Here is a 12,721-nt window from a genome sequence, read left to right on the forward strand (position 1 = left end):
CAACCTCCACACATCAACCCAAATTGAATTAACTTGTTTATCTCACTTTCTGAGTTTTGAGCCGCCTCCCCAACCCTGTCAGCTGTCCCTGGCCTGATACATCATGATGTGTGTGGGAATGTAAGAGTGGGTTGTGAAGGATCAGACAACAGATATTACAACATAGACCATGGGCTGTTGTCTGCAGCCCAATTCTATGTACAGTAGAGGGGGCCTCTATACAATGTTGTATTCCATACTGTTTGTACTATAATTTCAAACCTTTATCACACTGTTTGATGTCAAACATGTTTCCTCAATTGAATTGACAGATTTCTTTGACTTAATATCGTAATAGTGTTGTATTTCCCATCCCTTCAACAATGATTTCCCAATGCATGTATACATTTATGGAAGGTAATTGAAGGAAGACAGCCAGCTTGCTATGCGGGAGACGCATAAAGAAGCAAACTAATCATGAGTCTTGCGACCATAAAAATGTGGGGCCTGTGGTTTGGATTGTGCAGGTAAGGTGAGTGAGTGTCATCAGACAGCTTCTGGCTCCAGACTAGCGGGGTTTTCCAACTGTCCATTCCAACACCATCTGCTGGTTCACTCTATCAGCACTGTGAGATCATGGACAACCAGGATTCAGACATTTTTGGAGCTAATTAATGACATTTATTCTTTCTTCTATATGCTGTGTATCACTGACCATAATTGGTTTGTAATTTTCTATACCAATACAGGTGATCCAAAAATACTTTGATGTACATTATAATTCATTGATTTAGAGCTGTAGAAAGCTAGTTACATAATAGCCTATTTTCACTGCATACTATAGGCCTACTATAACTATACCCCCTACCTTATGTTGTTTCTGCTACAATGGAAAGCCAGCCATGTGAAAGGTAAGACAGGTTAGCATTTGCGACAGAACTGTGCCATGGTGGAAGGCCTGCCTAGATGCTCAGGTCTATGCTGCCTCAGCAGCCTGTCTGACTGGCTCTGGAATGTGGAGGTGGAACGATGATTTCTACGGAAGCTTATTCAGCTGTAACAATCTGATGAGGAATTCCTTATGCCTTCTCAGGTGGTGATGGGAGTTTACCGTCACTTTGCAAGTTAAAAGGATGTTTTAACCTACTTTCCCTCTTTGAAGCAGCACTTCTCTGCACAAAAATGGCTGGAGCAGAAAATAGCTGCATTTTCTGCACTTATGAATAATTGTGCAGTTGGTATTAAGGCTTGAATAACTCTTGATGTTATGAAATCATGTGTACAAACAAGATCCACTGAACTTCAGTAACTGTGAGAGATGACATGCTGTTCATTGCACAATGGCCTTTATTTCAAAATGTATGTACAGTATGAAATCAATTAGACTACAGACTTAGTAAATGCTGTTTTAGGATTGTACAGGTACAATAGCAGTACATATTTTTCACTCAATGGAAACAATAAGATATATTCATTGTGCTTTAGATTAGGAGATTCACTCATTACAACCTACAGACAAGCTCGGAAGCATAGCCAAATCCTCAAAGATATCAAACTAATAAGCATGGAATGATTCCATATCTGTGAAAATAATACAATTGCCCTATATACATATTGAGTTATGAAAAAAAAGCTAATGTTAAGATGATAGGTTTATCAGCATAGGATATTACTGTAAAGAAGTGCTAGAAATTAATTTCAGTTAATATAAAATATGCAAGAATAAAAAATAAAGCAGGAGCAGTATTAATGAGGGTATTACAGTAGCATGTTTCACAGCGCACTTCGGTAATAGCAGGTTTAACGAACGTGTAAATTCTGTGTTTGGGGTTGATGGAAAGTATAATATTTCAATGACAGAAAGCTCAGGGCAAGCTATTACATATCCCCTTCAGCTCTTCTTTCTCTTTGGCTTGTACAGCTAAACTCAGCAAAAAAAGAAACAGCCCTTTTCAGAACCCTGTCTTTCAAAGATAATTTGTAGAAATCCAAATAACTTCACAGATCTTCATTGTAAAGGGTTTAAACAGTGTTTCCCATGCTTGTTCAATGAACCATAAACAATTAATGAACATGCACCTGCAGAACGGTCGTTAAGATGCTAACAGCTTACAGACGGTAGGCAATTAAGGTCACAGTTATGAAAACTTAGGACACTAAAGTGGTCTTTTGACTGACTCTGAAAAAACACCAAAAGAAAAATGCCCAGGGTCCCTGCTCATCTGCGTGAACGTGCCTTAGTCATGCTGCAAGGAGGCATGAGGACTGCAGATGTCAGGGCAATAAATTGCAATGTCCATACTGTGAGACGCCTAAGACAGCGCTACAGGGAGACAGGAAGGACAGTTGATTGTCCTCGCAGTGGCAGACCACGTGTAACAACACATGCACAGGATCGGTACATCCGAACATCACACCTGCGGGACAGGTACAGGATGGCAACAACAACTGCCCGAGTTACACCAGGAACGCACAATCCTTCCATCAGTGCTCAGACTGTCCACAATAGGCTGAGAGAGGCTGGACTGAGGGCTTGTAGGCCTGTTGTAAGGCAGGTCCTCACCAGACATCACTGGCAACAACGTTGCCTATGGGCACAAACCCATCGTTGCTGGACCAGACAGAACTGGCAGAAAGTGCTCTTCACTGACGAGTTGTGGTTTTGTCTCACCAGGGGTGATGGTCGGATTTGCATTTATTTGTCGAAGGAATGAACGTTACACCGAGGCCTGTACTCTGGAGCGGGATCGAATTGGAAGTAGAGGGTCCGTCATGGTCCGGGGCGGTGTGTCACAGCATCACCGGACTGAGCTTGTTGTCATTGCATGCAATCTCAACGCTGTGCGTTACAGGGAAGACATCCTCCTCCCTCATGTGGTACCCTTCCTGCAGGCTCATCCTGACATGACCCTCCAGCATGACAATGCCACCAGCCATACTGCTCGTTCTGTGCGTGATTTCCTGCAAGACAGGAATGGCAGTGTTCTGCCATGGCCAACAAAGAGCCCGGATCTCAATCCCATTGAGCACGTCTGGGACCTGTTGGATCAGAGGGTGAGGCCTAGGGCCATTCCCCCCAGAAATGTTTGGGAACTTGCAGGTGCCTTGGTGGAAGAGTGGGGTAACATCTCACAGCAAGAACTGGCAAATCTGGTGCAGTCCATGAGGAGGAGAAGCACTGCAGTACTTAATGAAGCTGGTGGCCACACCAGATACTGACTGTTACTTTTGATTTTGACCCCCCCTTTGTTCAGTGACACATTATTCCATTTCTGTTAGTCACATGTCTGTGGAACTTGTTCAGTTTATGTCTCAGTTGTTGAATCTTGTTATGTTCATACAAATATTTACACGTTAAGTTTGCTGAAAATTAACGGGACGTTTATTATGAGTTTATAATAACTTTCGCTTATGGTTGTACAGTAAAAGCTAATTGTACAATTGTCAGTTATTGGGTCGTGGCTGCCTAGATGTTGCACAATGACATGGCATTCTGTGGCTGGACCTAGGCTAGGGTTGCACAATAATGGGTAACTGTCCTGTCGTTGGACCATAGCTAAGTATTAAGTGTTGTATAACAGGTTACTCTGTAGCAGGAACATATGCAAATGTCTGCACTCACTACTGTAAATCGCTCTGGATTAGAGTGTCTGCAAAATATGTAAAATGTAAAAATGTAACGTGGCTGATGCAGGATGCTGGTGTGGAGGAAAGATTGGTGTGGCTTTAGTCTAGGTCTGGTAGCACAGAGTAAAGGTTTGAGTGGCTCTAGTGTAGGCCCGACAGCACAGAGTAAAGGTTGGTTTGGCTCTAGTCTAGGCCCGACACCACAGAGTAAAGGTTGGTTTGGCTCTAGTCTAGGCCCGACAGCACAGAGTAAAGGTTGGTTTGGCTCTAGTGTAGGCCCGACAGCACAGAGTAAAGGTTGGTTTGGCTCTAGTGTAGGCCCGACAGCACAGAGTAAAGGTTTGAGTGGCTCTAGTCTAGGCCCGACAGCACAGAGTAAAGGTTGGTTTGGCTCTAGTCTAGGCCCGACAGCACAGAGTAAAGGTTGGTTTGGCTCTAGTGTAGGCCCGACAGCACAGAGTAAAGGTTGGTTTGGCTCTAGTCTAGGCCCGACAGCACAAAGTAAAGGTTTGAGTGGCTCTAGTCTAGGCCCGACAGCACAGAGTAAAGGTTTGAGTGGCTCTAGTCTAGGCCCGACAGCACAGAGTAAAGGTTTGAGTGGCTCTAGTGTAGGCCCGACAGCACAGAGTAAAGGTTGGTTTGGCTCTAGTCTAGGCCCGACAGCACAGAGTAAAGGTTTGAGTGGCTCTAGTGTAGGCCGGACAGCACAGAGTAAAGGTTGGTTTGGCTCTAGTCTAGGCCCGGCAGCGTAGGTTCTGGTCTTTGAGGCTGCTGAGGGATTTGTTGCGGTACTCTGTCGGGGCAACACACCTCAGGGACTCCAGAGGGGAAAGGTTGGCCTTTGTCTGGGACACCCAGCGCACCAGGCCATTGATGTTGCAGTCACATGTCCAGGGGTTGTCATGGAGATACACCTCCTTCAGGCCTGGCAGGAGGTAGAGGACAATCAGATTATGCTCATTGTGACACTTTTTTTATAATAGAAATGTATATTACTTTTTATGAACAAATGGTCAAACATGAAGTACACATATGACACATATAGTCCACAAATGCATTTGAATAAACACCTAGAAAAGTTTGTTGTACATTATTCATCTCTTACCAGACAGCTGGGTGAAAATGTTTCCATCCATGTTTTTGAGACGGTTTCCACTGAGGGCCAGCTGGGAGAGCTTGGGTGTATGTCTAAACAGGTCCTGGGGCAGCCTCTCCAGCTCGTTGTTCCTCAGGTAGAGCTCCTGAAGGTTGAACAAGCCCTCCAGAGTGGCTGAGGTCAAAGTGGACAGCAGGTTGTTATCCAGCACCAGCATCTCCAGGGAGGCCATAGGCTTGAAGGTGCCAGCCGAGATGCTCTTCAGACTGTTGTTGTCCAGGTTGAGGAACAGCAGCTCTGTCAGGCCCACAAAGCCTTTGGGGGAGATCCTCTCGATGCGGTTGAGGGCCAGGTCCAGAACCTTTAGGGTGTTCAGAGGCTTGAAGGCATTGGAAGGAAGGGCAATTAGAGAGTTGAGGGGCAGGTCCAGGTCTGAAAGGTTCCGCATGCCTGTGAACATGTCTGGTTTGACACTGGAGATCTGGTTCTGGCCCAGCATGAGGAAGCGGAGGTTGATGAGATCCTGGAAGCCTTTCACAGGGAGTTTGTTGATCTGGTTCCCATACAGATTGATCAGCATCAGTCTCTGGGCTCCAGAGAAGGCCTGGGGGTGTATTGATTTGATGGCATTGCGTTCCAAGTTGATGCTTTCGATCTTGGGGATGGGTTTCAGGACGTTTGCTGGGAGGTCGACTATTCCGTTCTCGCCTGGGATATGGACCACAGAAACAGCATGAGAAATCAATACCATTGGAAGATGGTAATACCAGCCTCTTTCTTGTGGTTATGTCAATAAAATAACATATCGATTTGGAGCCAAATAGCTGGCACATACTAAAGTGAGATGGTGGTTTTCCCACAATTGCAAACAATAAGTGGACTCACCCATCTTTAGGATCCAGGAATCAGGGGGCAGTTTGGAGGGAAATTTCCTCATCCCCTTCTTGTGGCAGTTGACCTCTGACCTTTCAGGGCTGGTTTTCTTGGTGCATTTACAGACATCAGGACAGCTCTCTACAGCTTCTGCCACCCAGAACACCAGCACTGCTACACAGGCTACCAGCTGCATGCCTACTACACCCACAGGGAATAGAAAAAGTCTTCAGCACTTGCAGACTGATTAAGTTTGACAATTTAGTTTGTGTTGGAAGGACGATTAGAAATTCAATTTAAGATAATCCTATTTAAATGATATGAGAGTATTAAGAATGAACATCTTGCAGACATGCTCCAAAAAAATATAGACAAGTGCAGGATGAACGGCTGCATAGCTACAGTTTATGCTATTAGACTGATCAATATTTTCTCATCAGCATTTACCTGAACATTTGGTGAGACTTGTCGTCGTACAAACCTCTTCTTTAAGCTGTCTACTTTGTTTTGCCTCTCAAAGCGAGGGAGTCAGATTTTCTTAAGCTGCCTGTTCTGCTGTCGTGTAACTTCCTGTTAGTCAGAGTGAATTAGCCCAGCCGTCTGCCCAGCAGCTACAGCAGCCAGCCTGCAAAACTACCAGCACAGCACCACTGCAATGTCACAGTCCCTGGAGAAAAATGCCATCCTCAGATTATGGATCAAAGCCACCTCACAGAAACGGAGAAACCTCTGCCAAGTTAACTCCTCCATGCCCCAGAGGAGTGCATGGGGGTGTGTGAGAAATAAGACAACTCAGTCAGTATGTGCCAGTATTTGTGTGTGTGTGTATGTGTGTATTTGTCTGTGCCAGGAGAAGTGGTGTGTGTGTGTGTGTATTTGTTTGTGCCAGGAGAAGTGATATACAAACTACGCACAGATTGATGTCATGGAGTCTCAAAGACAGAGAGAGAGAGGATGGTGGGTACCTCAGAAGGCATGGCTCCCAGCCACCCTGACAGCCAACGTCATGGAGATTATACTGAGGTTCTGTGACTCGCGAGGAGCCCAGCCGCACACAGACAGCCCGAAAGGAAGTCACGCTCGCAACTGTAATTCCTTATGAGGGGAAAGGAACAATCACACATGTCACTCTCTGTTACACAGGGCCAAGTGCTGAGAGAGGGAGAGTAGAGAGCGCGAGGGAGCGAGAGCAAGCAAGAGCGAGAGAGAGATACGGGAAGGCCAAGCTCCCCACTAGTGATAAGGGATTATAGAAACACATGTTAAGAATAGCTGCAGATTGACGCGTCTGCTGAGTGAGACAATTTTATTGTATGCTAAAGATTAAAAGCTATTTTCAAGCCTAGCCAACAGCAAGACAATATGCAAGCCATCTGGAGCAGCGTAATTATGGTGTTCTGACTGAAGGCTCAGATGAGCAGCCACACCAGTCAGCTCCTCTTCACTGTAGGGGAGAGAGAAGCCCAGCTAACACACACTGAGTTTTGAGGAACACACAAGAACCTCTTTCTACAGCAATATGATATCATTCACAAACTCTACTCAACTCAATGTGGTGGGCTGGGCATTCTCTTGGCGTGGCTTGGCTGAAATCATTCCAATATTATTGCCAATTACAGCCAATTGATCAAATGCTGTTTCCATCGAGTGGCCCGCCTCAGTTTCTAGTGCATACTGACAGGAGGAAGATGATAAAAGCCATGTGTAAGGTCTTGTAAAAGAATAGGTGTGAGAAGTCTCTATTGTATTGAACACGAGAGCTAGCTGTCTTTAGATCCAATCGATTGGATTTCTACAGCATGTTACTCTTCAGTTAGCTCCATCATAAAGTACCCTGACTGTCTTTCTACTGCACTGCACAGCTGTAGGCTCTAATACACACCTAATGATGCCTTCCATTTGGATACACCTACACTTCAAACATCTCCGAAAATGATTGTTTTTCGATCATTTTCACAATATCAAAGCTGGCCATTCTTACAACATTCTTCTTTGTCATCTTGCTTCTGACCTTGTCACAGTGGCCTTAAGGTTCTGTCCAGTTTTACTTTGTAAAATAATGATTTATGTTTTATTATAGATTGCACAAACCCCCCTTTGCGTCATCCTTCACACTAGTTTTGACAGATGTACTCTGCTCTCTTACAAACTACAGTGAAAAGCAATTTGTCACACAATGCATTCCATAATAAAGAACATTGTCTCAGTAACATGCTCCAAACCCCTCCTCACTGTCAAACGCTTCATTTTATTTCACCTGACAAAGGAGTCTGACAAAGACTAAGGGGCCATTGGACTGTTATTCTCACTATTTGCACGAAAGATGTATTTCATCTACATCCTGCAGATGCAATATGTTAAAACTGAGGTGTGATAGATTTGAGTTCTTTAATGTCATAGTTTTTCCATTGATGCTAAAAAGCCAAAAGGTTTTCCCGGTTTCCCGATTAAAAGGTGTGAGATTACTTTCCTAATGACAGCTCTTTTGGTTTCTATAAGACAGCAGTTGTGTCTAATGATGCTCACTTAAGCGTGGCAGCAGAAGCACCTATTTCCTCTGTAGAACATTTAGATGGCTGAGTCAACCACTGTCTAATTAACAGAGAAATCAAGCACTGCTATCACTAATGGATCTTCCTCATGATCTTCATTACTACGCTCTATCTCCAGTTCAGGAGATAGTTCTCTCGCTCTGCAATTTGAGTCCCCTGGATCTGATGTAGGACCCCCAAAGGAACACAATTACCATGGCACTAGAACCATCTGCAGCTCAGGAGTGATTGTGACTCACTTGCAGCATCTGGTGTTCAAGTGTATTATCACTGTAGCATTACTGTACATTTCACAGTCACTTCAGAACCGTCCTATTCCCTATAATTTCCCTCCTACAGAGCTGGATCTTGACCGTGTTTGGATGAAGTTTCCTGCTGCTAACAAATACATAGCTGGTTGTTTCAATATTTCTGACCCTGCTTAGTTGCAGAAGGACGAAGCGTTAGATGTCTGGAGTGAATTTAGATGACTCAGCTTGTAGACGAATAGAAAGGGGTTTTAACTGGATTCTTAAACTGTCTCCTTTATCTCTCTCTCTCTCTCTACCTCTCTCTCTCTCTCTCCCTCTCTCTCGCTCTCTCTCATTTTTCCTCTCATCTAACATCATCTATGCTTTTGTAAGACTTCCTTAAGACAGGCCACTTCCAAACATTTGACTAGGTCCGGTGCAATGGAACACTCCATTGTCAATTATTTAGATAGGGATAGGTGGTCTAGCTAAGTTGAAACCTGATTTGGGTGACTGTAAACAAACGAAGAGACATCAGCCACTAAAGCCTGAAATGTTCATTATTTCAACACTTCAATCTATCATGAATATTCTATTTGCATTATTTAGTGCTGATAGCACCACATATCACACCACAGGTATAGCTGTCAAAGAGGGAATGGTGATAGGTACTTGTTCCATTACGTCTTTTGTACGAAAGAGACAAAGATAGAGAGAAATATTGCCTACGGCATCTGTCAGAATACCAGAATCCCAGTCACACATGTGTAATGGATGTGAAATGGCTAGCTAGTTAGCGGGTACGCGCTAGTAGCGTTTCAATCAGTTACGTCACTTGCTCTGAAACCTAGATGTAGTGTTGCCCCTTGCTCTGCAAGGGCCGCGGCTTTTGTGGAGCGATGGGTAACGACGCTTCGTGGGTGTCAGTTGTTGATGTGTGCAGAGGGTCCCTGGTTCGCGCCCGTGTCGGGGCGAGGGGACGGTTTAAAGTTATACTGTTACACATGCACATAGTCAGACACAGATTCCACCATGACAGGCACAGCGTACATGCATGCTTCAATCCATGCCTGACATGAGCTATGGAGAACAATTAGAAGGTTAGAAGGAAGTGCATTTCAAAGTCTACTGTAAAGTGTAAACAATGCCGTAAGTTTCAGACAAGTGTACAGAATTCACAACTCACCATCCATTTCATAAAATAAACTCAAATAGAGGCAGCTATTTCTCAATTATCAGCAATCAAGGATTGTGAACATACTGTTTTTCCTCAAGAGTTTTCAAATATAGTCAACAAATATTACAGTGACTCCAATCATTTTCATAAAATTATGTTTTACTCTTTATTATCACTAGTGAGGGCTCTGGCTCTGCTGAAAATTGATAGCAGCCAGGAAAGAAAACAACTATTAGCTTATATAAGGGAAGAACAAACAGCAAAGGAGAAAAAAAATCACAGTGTTTTATGAGTCACTATTTCTCACTTCAAAGACATCTTAGAATCAATTACCCTTGTCAAAACAGCAGCCTCTGTGTTCTAGTGTTTCTCCCTCCTGTATTCCACAAACCATGACCTCCATGTTGTGATTCTGAGTAAACACAGCTGAATGCAAAGCAATGCTGCTTTACTTTGATGTTATAAAATACTATTGGGTTACATAATGAGGCCGACCTTTATTGAAAAGCAAAGTAATTACATTACATTGATGCTTTGCAGCACACTTTGCAGCACACTAGATTTGTCTGGGGACTTCCAGATATGCACTGGAAATGTGTGTCACCTTAGGAACAAATTGACAGTTTACTATGGGCCTCCCATTCACTTACTCCTGGTATTTCACTGATGGCACCCAACGAATCAGGTCTGACCTATCTGTTTTGAAACTGTTAAGAAAATGGGACAGTCCAGGTATAATCCAAACACCTCTAAGAATGCTACACACACTCAAAACAGATATCTTTATGTATTCTAATCTAAATGAAAACCTGTTATGTGTGATATAATCTGTTTAAGCAATAGAGGTATACAGTTGAAGTTGGAAGTTTACATACACCTTAGCCAAATACATTTAAACTCAGTTTTTCACAATTCCTGACATTTAATCCTAGTAAAAATTCCCTGTCTTAGATCAGTTAGGATCACCACTTTATTTTAAGAATGTGAAATGTCAGAATAATAGTAGAGAGAATGATTTATTTCAGCTTTTATTTCTTTCACCACATTCCCAGTGGGTCAGAAGTTTACATACACACAATTAATATTTGCTAGCATTGCCTTTAAATTGTTTAACTCTGGTCAAACGTTTAGGGTAGCCTTCCACAAGCTTCCCACAATAAATTGGGTGAATTTTGGCCCATTCCTCCTGACAGAGCTGGTGTAACCGAGTCAGGTTTATAGGCCTCCTTGCTCGCACACGCTTTTTCAGTTCTGCCCACAAATGTTCTATAGGATTGAGGGCAGGGCTTTGTGCTGGCCACTCCAATACCTTGACTTTGTTGTCCTTAATCCATTTTGCCACAACTTTGGAAGTATGCTTGGGGTCATTGTCCATTTGGAAGACCCATTCGCGACCAAGCTTTAACTTCCTGACTGATGTCTTGAGATGTTGCTTCAATATATCCACATAATTTTCCTTTCCTCATGATGCCATCTATTTTGTTAAGTGCACCAGTCCCTCCTGTAGCAAAGCACCCGCACAACATGATGCTGCCACCCCCGTGTTTCATGGTTGGGATGGTGTTCTTCGGCTTGCAAGCCTCCCCCTTTCTCCTCCAAACATAACGATGGTCATTATGGCCAAACAGTTCAATTTTTGTTTCATAAGACCAGAGGACATTTCTCCAAAAAGTACGATCTTCCATGTGCAGTTGCAAACCGTAGTCTGGCTTTTTTTAATGGAGGTTTTTGAGCAGTGGCTTCTTCCTTGCTGAGTGGCCTTTCAGGTTATGTCGATATAGGACTCATTTTACTGTGGATATTGATACTGTTTTTTTTTTTTTTTTTTTAATCCCATTTTCTCCCCAATTTTCGTGGTATCCAATCGCTAGTAATTACTACCTTGTCTCATCGCTACAACTCCCGTACGGGCTCGGGAGAGACGAAGGTCGAAAGCCATGCGTCCTCCGAAGCACAACCCAACCAGCCGTACTGCTTCTTAACACAGGGCGCCTCCAACCCGGAAGCCAGCCGCACCAATGTGTCGGAGGAAACAGTGTACCTGGCCCCCTTGGATGGCGCGCACTGCGCCCGGCCCGCCACAGGAGTCGCTGGAGCGCGATGAGACAAGGATATCCCTACCGGCCAAACCCTCCCTACCCTGGACGACGCTATGCCAATTGTGCGTCGCCCCACGGACCTCCCGGTCGCGGCCGGCTGCGACAGAGCCTGGGCGCGAACCCAGAGACTCTGGTGGCGCAGTTAGCACTGCGATGCAGTGCCCTAGACCACTGCGCCACCCGGGAGGCCCCTGATATTGATACTGTTGTACCCGTTTCCTCCACCATCTTCACAAGGTCCTTTGCTGTTGTTCTGGTATTGATTTGCACTTTTCGCAACAAAGTACATTCATCTCTAGGAGATAGAACGCATCTCCTTCCTGAGCGATATGACATCTGCATGGTCCCATAGTGTTTATACTTGCGTACTGTTGTTTGTACAGATGAACGTGGTACCTTCAGGCGTTGGAAATTGCTCCCAAGGATGAACCAGACTTGTGGAGGTCTACAATTTATTTTCTGAGGTCTTGGCTGATTTCTTTTGATTTTCCCATGATGTCAAGCAAAGAGGCACTGAGTTTGAAGGTAGGCCTTGAAATACATCCGCAGGTACACCTCCAATTGACTCAAATGATGTCAATTAGCCTATCAGAAGCTTCTAAGGCCATGATATCATTTTCTGGAATTTTCCAAACTGTTTAAAGGCACAGTTAACTTAGTGTATGTAAACTTCTGACTTCAACTCTGTCTAAACACAAAGTACAGGTCAAGTGGACTTGATGGGTCTGTGAGGACAATACACATCTTCATGTATTGGTTTCATAGCAAGACTGCACAGATTCTTAAACTTAATGCAAGGTAGGTTTAAGGTTTAAAAGGGGATAGGATCTTACAGGTGCTTACCAGTGTTTACTTGATTCCATCACCATGCTATTCTCTACGTTCATCCGTTTATTCAAATGAGTCTAAATTATTTATAGATTCATTAACATACCATAATGATCTCGCTGCAATCCCCTAGGATCTAGTAAGGAAATATACCACTAATTAAAAAGACAACAGACAACAGGATTAAACCAGGAAAAAAGCAAATCGGGTGCTTCCGATAAATTACCTTTAAGTACGGTTTATTTGGCCGGTTACTTCTT

General features: G+C 43.9%; 1 protein-coding gene across 1 annotated transcript; it reads right to left on the reverse strand.

The window, feature by feature from the left end:
* Positions 1-1,308: 1,308 nt before the first annotated feature.
* Positions 1,309-6,390, reverse strand: LOC129817413 (insulin-like growth factor-binding protein complex acid labile subunit). The gene is made up of 4 exons (XM_055872616.1): positions 6,023-6,390; positions 5,588-5,776; positions 4,712-5,410; positions 1,309-4,531 (listed from the first exon to the last, which is right to left on the reverse strand). Exons 2-4 carry the CDS (start codon positions 5,769-5,771, stop codon positions 4,341-4,343), a joined length of 1,074 nt encoding a protein of 357 aa, XP_055728591.1. The 5' UTR covers positions 5,772-5,776; positions 6,023-6,390; the 3' UTR covers positions 1,309-4,340.
* Between the last annotated feature and the right edge of the window lie 6,331 nt (positions 6,391-12,721).

Source organism: Salvelinus fontinalis, chromosome 20, assembly GCF_029448725.1.
Source record: "Salvelinus fontinalis isolate EN_2023a chromosome 20, ASM2944872v1, whole genome shotgun sequence".
Lineage (NCBI taxonomy): Eukaryota > Metazoa > Chordata > Actinopteri > Salmoniformes > Salmonidae > Salvelinus > Salvelinus fontinalis.